Source organism: Notamacropus eugenii, chromosome 1 (genome assembly GCF_028372415.1).
Source record: "Notamacropus eugenii isolate mMacEug1 chromosome 1, mMacEug1.pri_v2, whole genome shotgun sequence".
NCBI classification, from domain to species: Eukaryota; Metazoa; Chordata; class Mammalia; order Diprotodontia; family Macropodidae; genus Notamacropus; species Notamacropus eugenii.
Window position 1 is genome coordinate 722,435,034 of NC_092872.1, and position 12,417 is coordinate 722,447,450.

Here is a 12,417-nt window from a genome sequence, read left to right on the forward strand (position 1 = left end):
TGTCTTTTGATTCATGTGTGAATTGGATTTAAGTGAGGCAGAGTTGTATGAAGTCATCAGCCTCACTCCCTCCAGAATCATCATAGTTCAGTGGCAGGACCAAGTGAAGATGGCTGGCACTGTCTCAGGAAGCAGTGATGTCTTGTCTAACTAAGCTCTAAGTACTCCATATCACCTGCTCCATCTGCCTTCATGGCCACTGCAAAAAATTATTCTCATCCACCCATTCCAGCAGAGGAAGTTTTTGCATACTTGAGGTAGACACCCCGCTAACTCACCAATGGATTTGGAAACACTTAGCTACCCTCAACCTGGTTTACTAGAGTGTGACCAATGCACATGCTACACCTTGTTGGAGCCACAGGTGAGAATTAGGTGGAACAGGTAGATACCAAAGTTGGAAAGAACCTCAAATAGGGCTCTGCAGTCATCACACCAAAGGTACTGGTCTTCCCTGAGCACACTCTACACCTACACTATGTAAATTAGTGGCAGAGGGAAGAGAGGGAAAGAGTGATCGAATCTGGAACTGAAAAGTATAAAAAAAAAACCCTGTAGTAAGGGGAAATAATATTTCAGAAAATGTATACAAGGAAAATAGAGGTTCTCCACCATTCACCATGGCACCATGCACTGACTGCAGCAAATGGAGAAATTGTGAATCTTCTTTGAATCCCATTACAATTATCTTAGGAAGATTTTGAAGGTCACCTGGAAAAGTACTGGACTCTGGCTTTCTCATGTTAGATTGCCAATCATTCACGTGCTATAGCAAAGAGCACAATTCTGATGGTCTGGCCACGTTGAAAAGCCAAAAGTATGTTTTCCTAAAAGACTTTTATGGAGAACACATGCAAAGTAGGCACTGACAATGTGGTCAGAAGACATAATACAAGGGCATTCCAAAGGTCTCTGAAGCATTTTGTAATCAGTGGTGAGTCATCAGAGACAGTGACAAAGGACTACCCAGAATAGCTTATCAGCATCAAAGAACATGGTGCAGAATTGTAGCATGTCAAAAGAATAGTGAGATGTGCAAATGGAGAGGCCTCTCCACCCCAAATATTCATGTGGACTATTTGTTCCCAGCCTGTGGTAAAGCCTTCTGGCCTCTTTTAGTCTGATCATCCATGGTCACAAACATTGTACTTTCACCCTTACGTAGTGATGTCTTTTTAGGCTGCTTTGAACACAAAAATCCAACAACAATGAACAACTACCTTACTAAATATTTTATTAATGAAATAGTAAGTTATTGACAAATGCAAGCAATCATAAAGAGAAGGTAGAGATGCTTTGGCCATGACAGGTTATATCTAGGGCAGTCTCAAGACCCAATGTAACGACATAATTCTCCTGCACTTGGCTGAAAAGTCTCATCTCCCTTAGTTCAGTTCAGGTTATAATTAAATATCTCTTATGAATCATTTTCATGTTTTATCTGGATAGAACTTTGATTCAGGCTCTGAGGTAATTAGCTAGATATTTTTCTTCCCTCTCCTTTAATCAAACATTCATTCTGCCCCTCACACCCCAGAATACACTCTACTTGCCAGCTTCTCACAAACCTGACATAATATTATTTAGAACATTGCTTTTATCAGTTCAAATAAGGAAGAAATTTCACATTTCTCTCTTTCTCTTCCTGAGATCTTTCAGAATCACAGATAACAACACAAAATTTGTCCCAGATTCCATAGTAAGACATTCTTCAGGTTTATTCCAAGTGATCATATGAAATACTTTTCTCAATTTTCAGTGACTTCTCAGTGACTATGGTTTTAAGTATTGACTCTCTTACTCAACAAGGATATGACTCTTAGGTCAGTCCCCTTTTTGCACTTCAGTTTCCTCTTCTCACTTGATGAGGGTTGGACTGCCTGAATTCTGGAGTCTTTTTTAGGTCTCAGTCTTGTGACTCTTGATGTTTTAGGAGCTGGTGACATTCCAGGATGTGTCTGTGGACTTCACCCCAGAGGAATGGGACCTCTTAGACCATCCTCAGAAGAAGTTTTACAAGGAGGTCATGCTGGAGAATGCCCAAAACCTACTCTCCTTGGGTAAGGACATTTCCCCTGGCCCCTCTGCTATCAGAGGCAGTATCTTCATCCCTTATTGTGCTGGCTTTGGATCATTTATCAATTACCAGGAAGGGAAGTGGGGTGTTCTTCTGTCCTTCTGCTGCCTTCTACATCAGACTAGATGGTAAGAAGATAACATGTATGTTCCCTTGTTGCTCCTGTAAGCTGTCTCTTGGCAATTCTAGGTAGCTTGAAGTCAAAGATCAGATCAGTGGTGAAGCATCTCAGTTGTAGAACTAATCCTCTGGATTATTTACCCCAAGCTCTCCCTGGACATTCATTATTTTTGCCAGATCTCTGTAAAGTGCTCAGAAAGTATAGTTCTCTTTGTACCCTCTTCCTCTTTGGGATGGGCCAGTTATTTAGAATATCCTTCTTTTTGACAAGCATCAGTTTGAAACTCTCAGCTTCTGGGTCTGCCAAGTGTCACACGTTTCTCCTTAGTCTTTCTTTAAATTGCCTCCACTATCCAGTACAGGTGGTGGAAAAGGACAGAGGGAAATGAATCTTTGTCTTCACCTGTTGTTCATTAGCTGTTGTGTAGAGTACTATTTTACAATATTATGTTATTAGCTCATTATTATCCCCATCTGGCATTTGGGAAAACTGAAGCAAACAGAAGTTAAGTGACTTTTCCAGAGACACACAGTTAGTAACTGTCTGAGGCTGGATTGAAACCTTGGCATTCCTCATTCTCATCCCAGGACTCTCTCCTCTGCACTACCAGCTGCCTCTTAATTTCTAGATTATGGAAAGTCTGCAATGCATCCCTCCTATGGTGAAGGTGCACCATGATTTAATTTTCTCATTCCCAGTTGGCTCCATGACCTTCTCCCCCACCTTTCCCCAAAGTTCTCAAAAATGAATGCTATGAAACCATGCTTAAGGGCTTCTGGGAACCATCCTTTGCTCCTTGCTCTCATGCCCCCTATACATGGTAGGAATCACAGACTGGCTAACAATTTGAATTTGAGTAAGCTTCATGGAGTTCCCCAAAAGGAGAATCTCGCCATGAAAGGCACTCCTTGAAGAAACAGTGAAAAGGTTTTATAGGTTTCTTGGGTGGATAGGAGACAAAGCCAAAACTGATTCATCAAGCTCTAGTTTTCTGGAGGTCAGTGCTGATATGGCACATCTTTTTTTGGTTACAAGCATTAATGGAAGAAGTCAGATGTGTGTGAGCATGTTGGAGTGATTCTCAAAATGGAGCAGCTTTGTATGTATACTATTTTCCCTAAAGAAAACTCAATTTTAACTTTTTCTCCATGTTCATTCCTTATTCCACATCCTTAGGGCTTCTAGTTCCCAGAGAATGTTTGGCTTTTTATTTGGAGGAAAGAGAAGTACCACAAAAGCTGGAACAAGAAGGCCCGAGGAGCTGCTGTACAGGTTAGTGACAGGAAAGCAGGTATATGAGAGCTGTGACTCTGGGTCTTGGGGCAGTGCAAGTGGTAGATTTGGGGTCAGGAACACCTGACTTGGAATTCTTTCTCAGAGATTTTTAGTTATCTGCCACTCACATAGAATTAATCCTAGGATATACTTTACGTAAATCATCAACCCATGTGCCCTCCTTGATCTCCAAGGCTCGATCTTTGGACCCTTCTTGGAGAACTGTTTGGCAGATTCATTGAATCTGACGGCCACTCTCAGTCTGATGAAGTGGGTAGTAGAAATTCCCAGGTGTTCCATAGTAAGAGATTCTTCAAGAACCTACAAAGAAGTCTCTGTAATCTTTACCATGCATCTGGTCAGGTCCCATCAGGTTTAGAACTAGAGAAAGTTCACTGAAATAGGAGATAAGGTGTAAAAAGGAGAACAATGGGGCTGAGGCCAGACGCTGCATTTGACAAATAAGACAGAAACCAGAATATAGAGATTGAGGTAGAAGCTGGGGCCTGGCGTCAGTCATGGATCCTGGCAGTCCATCAATAAGCATGGATTAAGCACCTCCAGTTTTCTAGGCACCTTATCAAGTTTTAGGAAGGGACAAGGCAGTTCCTGCTGTCAAGGAGCTGCCCATCTGTCATAGAAACATGGAAATGGTTGAGAAGAAACAACAGATCAGGAACCTTGGTCTTAATTGATCTAGGGAAAGGAGAATGTTTGGAAGCAGAAAGCTATCTAGTTCAGTGGGATACATTGGAATAAAGGGGAACTGTAGGTGTGAAATTAATAATTGTTTAAGGAGAATAGAATTGGGAAGGATTCAGAATAGAGACAAGAATGAGAAAAAATCCAGGTACACATCAGCCATATTGCAGAATCAGTTCCAGACTTTGGTGGTAAAGCAAATATTGCAAGCAAGTGAGTCACCTGACCTTTTTTCAGTGCATATAAAAGTTATGTTTCTAATATACTGTTGTCTATTACATGCACAATACTACTTAGCTTTTTAAAAGGACATATTTTAATTTGGAAATATGTCTAGTAATAAAAGCTACCTATATCCCAGCCTTCAGTGAGTCCTGATCTTCTGTCTCGTGGGGTCTCTGGTCCAGTGTTGCTGGCTGTTGACTCATCACACTTGTGATTGCTCAAGGCTGGCAGTTGCCATGGCAGTTTCTTACAATAAGGCAACAGTTAAGCTTGCCACCTACAATGATTGACTCTTCTTTTCCCTTCAACTTATAAACCCATTCTAGGCTTATGAATTGGCCTGATTTCAATATTTTTGTGCTTTGGAGAATAAGACCCAAAGGGAGGGAGAGAAAAGTCAAGCATACAAAAATAAAACATGTTTTTCTCAAAAAATGTAGAACAAAAGTAAGTGCCATGGAGAAGGGCCATCTAGTTCCATGGACAGATCATGCCCACTTTCAGGGTTGGTGGTCCAGTGTCACCTGCAGGGATACTTTTCAGGTCACTCAGTAATTCTGAGCTCATGGCCTGACTAGACGTTGTAATAAGAATGCTAGGTCTGCCAGTTTCACAGATATTTCTGCAGACCCAATATGTTTTGTCTCTGAAGCTCTTTGTAAGTCAAGTTATCCTGCAAATTTGAGCTAATGGCATTTTAAGACAATCATGTTTCTGTCTTTTATGACTCTTTTCTTCACCTGGGGAAGGACCATGTAGATCAGTTTATTTTCTTGCAATGGAGGGAAAGGTTTCTAATTATATATCTGTGTACATGTGTGTCTGTGTATATGTTTTACTGTCTGTTTTTTGCAGAAGGAATGATTAGACCTGTAATGAAAGAGACTACTGAAAAGCTAAGGATTTCTGCGAAGAAAACACATGAAGAAAACCTTATGAGTGATAGTCCCTGTGACATCACTGGGAGAGAAATTTGTGCTACAAATGACAGAATCCACACAGGAGAAAAACCTTATGGTTATCATCATTATGGGAAAAACATGAGTCAACAGTTGTCCCTGAAATACTGTCAAAAAATTCATACTGGAGAGAAACCACATGAGTCTCATGAATGTGGTGTACCTTTTAGTGAACACTCATCCTTCCTTTCTCCTCACAGTATTCACAGTGAGAGGAAACCCCACAAATGTAATCAGTGTGGAAAGACTGGAAGTTGCAGCTCTAGTCTTGCTGTACATCAGAGCATGGAGACTAGAGAGCAACCTTATGGGTATACCAAACTTGGAAAGGCATTCCCACAGAGCTCCAGTCTTACTCATCATCAGAGAATCCACAATGGTGAGAAGTCTTGTGAATGTAATCATTGTGGAAATGGATTCAGATTTAAAGATCACCTTGCTGTACATCAGAAGAGTCACACAAGGCAGAAACCATATGAATGTAATCAATGTGGAAAGGCATTCGCAAGGAGATCAAGTCTTGTTAAACATCAGAGAATCCACAGTGGAGAGAAACCTTATGAATGTAATCAATGTGGAAAGGCTTTCAGAGACAGCTCCAATCTTGCTAAACATCAGAGAATCCACACTGGAGAGAAAGCCTATGAATGCAATCAATGTGGAAAGGCTTTCAGAAGAAAGTGCCATCTTGCTGTACACCAGAGAATACACAGTGGAGGGAAACCTTATGAATGCAATCAGTGTGGAAAAGCTTTCAGACAAAACTTCAACCTTATTCTACATCAGAGTATTCACACTGGAGAGAAACCTCATGAATGTAATCAATGTGGAAAGACTTTCAGACTAAACTTACGACTTGCTGCACATCAGAGAATCCACACTGGAGAGAAACCTTATGAATGTAATCAATGTGGAAAGCTTTTTAGACTTAACTACCAACTTGCTGTGCACCAGAGAATCCACACTGGGGAGAAACCTTATGAATGTAATCAGTGTGGAAAAGCTTTCAGACAAAAGTCCTCACTTACTGCCCATCAGAGAATCCACACTGGAGAGAAACCTTATGAATGCAATCATTGTGGAAAGGCTTTCAGATACAGCTCCAGTCTTGTTGCACATCAGAGAATTCACACTGGAGAGAAACCCTATGAATGTAATCAGTGTGGAAAGTCTTTCAGAGAGAGATACACGCTTGCTGTACACCAGAGAATCCACACTGGACAGAAACCTTATGAATGCAATCAGTGTGGAAAGACTTTCAGACTAAACTTACGACTTGCTGCACATCAGAGAATCCACACTGGAGAGAAACCTTATGAATGTAATCAGTGTGGAAAGCTTTTTAGACAAAACTCCCAACTTGCTGTGCACCGGAAAATCCACACTGGGGAGAAACCTTATGAATGTAATCAGTGTCGAAAAGCTTTCAGAGAAAAGTGCCTACTTGCTGTGCACCAGAGAATCCACACTGGAGAGAAACCTTATGAATGCGATCATTGTGGAAAGGCTTTCAGATACAGCTCCAGTCTTGCTCAACATCAGAGAATCCACACTGGGGAGAAACCTTATGAATGTAATCAGTGTCGAAAAGCTTTCGGACACAGGTGCCTACTTACTGTGCACCAGAGAATCCACACTAGAGAGAAACCTTATGAATGCTGTCATTGTGGAAAGGCTTTCAGATACAGCTCCAGTCTTGCTCAACATCAGAGAATCCACACTGGAGAGAAACCTTATGAATGCGATCATTGTGGAAAGGCTTTCAGATACAGCTCCAGTCTTGCTAAACATCAGAGAATCCACACTTGAGAGAAACCTTATGAATTCAATGAATGTGGAAAAGTTTTCAGTTACAACTCCACTCTTGCTGTACATCGCAGAATCCACACTGGAGAGAAACTTTATGCATTTAGTCAATGTGGAAAAAGCTTTCAGAACTAAACTCCCTACTTGCTGCACATAACAGAATCCACAGTGGAGAGATACACGATGTCATAAAACCTTTTATATACATTATCACATTACCATACAATTCTGCTGAAAGCAAAGTTGAAGAGACATAATTTCTGGGTAATCATTTAATTATGGCCAATTAATAATTAATAAAAACAAGGGTCATTTAACTATCTCTTACAAACTAAAGGTGAATCATGGAGACCTTTCAACATTTATATGCCCTTAGATAAGTGAGAGTTAACCTACAGGCCTAAATCAATCCTGATTAGTTAAAACTTAATCAGAAGGAGTATTATAATGAGATTTTGACTTATTCTAATGAGGGACTCAGTGGGGAGACGTGAATCTTCACTCAGTTTTGGACAAAGAGACTTATTTCTATCCAGATCGCCATTGCCTGGGGCAGTCTGGATCAGAGAGGTCCACTTCCCCTCAGACCTGGTTTACTAAAATACAATGGGCCAGAGTCCACCTAGAATAAAATCTCTTTAAATTTTGGTCATATCTAAATTGTCAAGTTGAATAAGTCTTGCCCAAGACTTCATCTGTTCATCAACCCTGCCCTTCAAAGACTGGCTGAATCACTTACAGTGGCCAATTTCTGAATGAGGAAATAGGAGAAAAGTTTAGTTCTCCTTCAGTAATTGTTTCTTTATATGGGAGAAACATTCTTTTCTCTCACATCAGAGAATCCATTCTAGAGGACATATCTCATTAACATAATCAATATGAAAAGTATTAAGGCTAACATCATTCCTTATTTTCCATCAGAATTCACCTGAGATAGAAACCATATTCCTGTAATGAATGGGGAAAAACATTCAGATGGACTATTGAACTTGTTAGACACCAGAAATTTCACCTCATGAACAAGCCCTGCCTGGACTCAAGGAAGGTCTGCAGCCAGAGATCATCTCTTCCTTTACATCAAGGATTCCTAGTGGAGAGAAAACTTAAGAATGTGCTCAGTGAGGACCAGCCTTTTCCTGGACGAGGCAGGTCACTAGGCACCACATTCTTCACACTACAGGGAAGTCTTAGAAAAGCAGTAATGGTAGGAAAGTCATCACCTGAGCCTCATAAATATTTTTGTTTGTGTCCATTGGAGAAATCTTCCTGGAGATAAGACTGAAGAATTTAATGAATGGGTGTTGGTCTTTCCCTGGAGCACAGACCTCACTAGACATTGTGTATTTCATATAGTGCATGAAGCCCTCGAAAGAAACTGAATTTATCTCATAAACCCTAAAGTTGCTCATGATTTCCCTAAAATATGCCATGACCCCCTAGGATGAAGCCTGCCACTGGCTTCCTCACTTTACTGCACTCTCCCACTGTAGTGAGGGACCTTTCCTGCTTACCCTTCCAGCTATCCTAGGCTGGTAATGTGGTTCACTGCTCCAAAATTGGTTCAGAGCCATTATTGCAGGGTTGTTTTAAAGGGAATTTGGAAGAGTATAGACAAGTCATTGCCCCAGCTTGCCATCTTGGCTCCAGAAATCCTCATGCCCCTATTTTCAGGAAATACTCCCTTGACAGCTCATTTTTTCTTGAAAAGGACTCTTGTCTTTCCCATTTAGTTGTTTTCTTCTGTTTCTTTGCCAATGTCATTTAAGAAAACCATAATTCTCCTTGATATTCTCACAAATTATGAATTCATTTGAGGAAATCTCCCCTTTTCATTTCCCATTCCTCCATTCCTCAGCTATTTATAAGGCCTCATCAAACAGCCATTTTGCTTTGTTCTTTTTCTTCAGGATATATTTACTTGTTGCTTCCTGTACAATATTAAGAATTTTTTTAATATGACTGTAGATAGTTTTAATTCTTTGAAAATTTCCTGTTCATATCCTTTGACCCTTAATCAACTGGGGAATGACTTGAATTCTTGTAAATTTGACTCAATTTTCTATACACTTTAGAAATGAGGCCTTTATCAGAGGCACTAGTTGTAAAAATTCTTTTTCTGCTTCCCTCCTTAGCTTTGTTGCACTGGCTTCATCTGTGCAAAAACTTTCCAGTTTAGTGTAATTGAAATTATCCATTTTGCATTTCATAATGTTCTCTGTCTCTTCTTTGGTCATAATTCCTCCATTCACCATAGATCTGGCAGATAATCTACTCCTTGCTCCCATAATTTGCTTACAGTATCACCCTTTATACCTAAACCATGTACCCTTTCGGAATTTATTTTGGTATACAGTGTCAGACACTGGTCCCTTCCCTTCCCTTCCTCTCCTCTCCTCCCTATATTTTCAGCCACCCTGGATTAGAGTGAATGTCAATAGTAACTGTTTGTCTTTTGCCCAGCAATTGTCAGGGTTTTTTTCTCGAAGTTTGATTTTTTTTTTCTTTTTCTAATTAAAGGGGCCATCCCTTATGTCAGTTCTTCAAGAGACCTATTCAATGAATGGGCACTATCTCTCTCAAAGTGAGGAACTTGAAACGGTCTTGGCCTAAAAGGGCCAGGGTCTCCCACTGCATCCTGGGTCACTTCCAGTCATCGTGATGAATATCTGGCAACTTGTTCCAGATGGCTCTGGAGGGAGAAGTGAGGCTGGTGATCTTGCACAGCCCTCCCTCTCTCAAGTCAAAGTCAACTGCAAGTCATGTCATCATTTCCCTGATGTCCCAGTCCTATTGAAAAACAAAGGACAAACACAACCAACAAGGCAGAGTGGACTCAGCATAGATCCCTGGGAGACAAAGTGGAATATGCTGGAGATTTGCTGACCTTTCAAACCCACATCAAATCTTTGCCTTGACATAGTTTCTCTTGTTGCAAACCCAGTTTCCTTTGGTGGAATCTCCATTCCAGTTCTCTGCAGCAAGGACAAAGATTAAATGTCTTTTTCTCAAGAGCTGCCCCCATTCACCTCACAGAACTGGGCTTCCTATGACCTAGGCAGGGCCCAGGAACAAAGTTGAATGGCCCACCCCAGTCATTGCCTTTTCAGTCTCTGGTTCTGGGATTGACAAGGCCTCATTGGCTGCCTGAGGCTTCCTGTGTGTGCACCTGAGTGTGTTGCAGTATGCCTCCCACCAGCCATGAGGGAGATTCTAGGACAGCAGGTAACAGGGAGAGAGGCTGGACATTTTTGTTTACTTGTAAGCAGGAAGGAAACAATCAGGAAGCAGGGAGAGGCTGAACATAAATGAGAGGATTCTGATGATAGGAGGTGTCATCTGCTGAAAGAGAGAGAATGGAATGGGGTGGCTTAGGAATGTTGACAGGTTGACTTTGACATGAGCATGGCTTCCTCATATGGGTCAGGCAGGGTGAAGGAGGAGACAGTGGCAGAAGGTGCCTGGAAATGGGAGATGAGGAGAAAAGAACAGGGAGCTCTCTGAGAATGACTTCCATTTTCTTCAGGAGAATATGAAGGCAGGTTCTCAACTGAGAAAGCATGGTTGACTGAGCTACTGAAAGTCTGAAGGATGAAAACATCCTGAAGAACAACGATGCTAAGTGAGATAGTGAGTTAATGAAGGTGTAAAACATTGCCTCTCAGCACTGTAGCCCCCAGTGAGTTTGTGGAGCATCAGTTTGGAGTGGACCCAGTCAGAGGGGTCTCAGGGATTTTCTTCACATTCATTAAGCAGCATTTGTGTCTTTGTGTATTTTTTTTCTGAATTCAGTTTTCTGGCTGTTTTCCCCTTCCACTCTTAGGCACTGCTTTATCCAGATAATTAGCTTTCTTCTATCTATTTTAACCCAACTCTTCCCACTGGCTCTTTTCACCTCAGCCTCCACCTTCTCTTCTAGTTGTCCACCATGTCCCTGTTTTTAGAGTTTTATTTTCTGCTTTCTTTATCTCTTCCTTCTTTATTTAGTTATATAATGCCCCCTTTGACCCCTTCTTTTCTCTGTTGAAGTGAAGTCTTTCGTTCACTATCCCTTTTCCTCTATGACTTTTGATTCTTTTCTTTTTCTACACTTTTTCTTTTAAGAAAAATTCCTGAAGCTCATTCTTATTTCTCTTCCCTTTCTTTCTAGGCTGAACCATCATCCTTCAGTTCCTCTTCTGTATGTTTATTCATTACTTAAGTCCTGTGTGAGCACTCACACCTTAGAGAAAGTGTTACATTAGATGCCTTCAACAAACCCTTCACACTCAGAGATTCATTTACTCTTATAAACGTTTTTTTCTCCCATCATTTTGCCAACTCAGAGAGGCTGAGTCATCTCACCACAGTCACACAGCTGCTCAGGGAGAGCTGATACTCAGCCAGGTCACATCCCAAGGCTTACACTCTTTCCCCAAATATCCTTGGTGTTCTCAGGCCTGTGTTTCCCAAAGTAAATGGAAGGATCCTCAGCCCTCCCTCTTCTCTCTCTGTCCCCATTTCCTCTCCCAGCATAGGCAGATATAGACATGGAAGGTGCAGAAGACAGATAGGTAATATAGACAGATGATACAAATACAGATATTCATGATATAAACACATGTGATAAAGATGAGGCCACAGTGAATGAGGGGTAGGGAGGTGACCTGAGAGTCAAGAAACCCAGCATCCAATCCTGATTCTCACCCATGCTGGCTGTGTTCTTCACCTTAACCTCTGAGTGCTAAACACAACTCCTCAGGACTCTGCTTTATGGAGAAGATTCTAAGATGCACAGGTTGATGTTTGTGCATGGGAATTGCTCACACCAAATCACGTCTGGATGAATCAGTGCCTCTATAGATACACTGCAGACAGCAAGGTGGTGCAGTGCAAGGAAACCAGGGCCTGGATTCAGAAGAACTAAGTTCAAATCTTGCCTCAGAGATTTACTTGATGTCACTTCAACTCTGACTGTGTCAGTTTCCTCATCTGTAAAATGGTCAGTCCCCCCATTAGTGCTACTTTTTAGTAGCACCTCCCTTTTAGTGCAATTCTAAGGGTAAAAGGAGATAAAATTTCAATGTACTTTGCCAACATAAGGGCAATCAAAAATGTCACCCCCATAATAATAGTAATTAATATTATCACATCCTCCCTTAGATTATGAACCCCTCTGGAGCATGAAGCATTCCACTTTTTCATTTTTGTCCCAAGCATTTAGCATTTGTTTTTTCCCCATCTTTTTTAAGTGTCCTTTGACCTGATGAATTTCC

At 41.1% G+C, this 12,417-nt stretch overlaps 1 protein-coding gene across 1 annotated transcript in view; it reads left to right on the forward strand.

The window, feature by feature from the left end:
* The first annotated feature begins 1,916 nt into the window (after positions 1–1,916).
* Positions 1,917–12,417, forward strand: part of LOC140520197 (uncharacterized) — a 59,398-nt gene continuing 48,897 nt past the window's right edge. The window contains 4 exon segments of the mRNA XM_072633996.1: positions 1,917–2,060; positions 3,375–3,470; positions 5,256–7,297; positions 7,300–7,420. Of these exon segments, the coding sequence (XP_072490097.1) occupies positions 2,027–2,060; positions 3,375–3,470; positions 5,256–7,297; positions 7,300–7,420 (2,293 nt within the window). The 5' untranslated portion in view covers positions 1,917–2,026.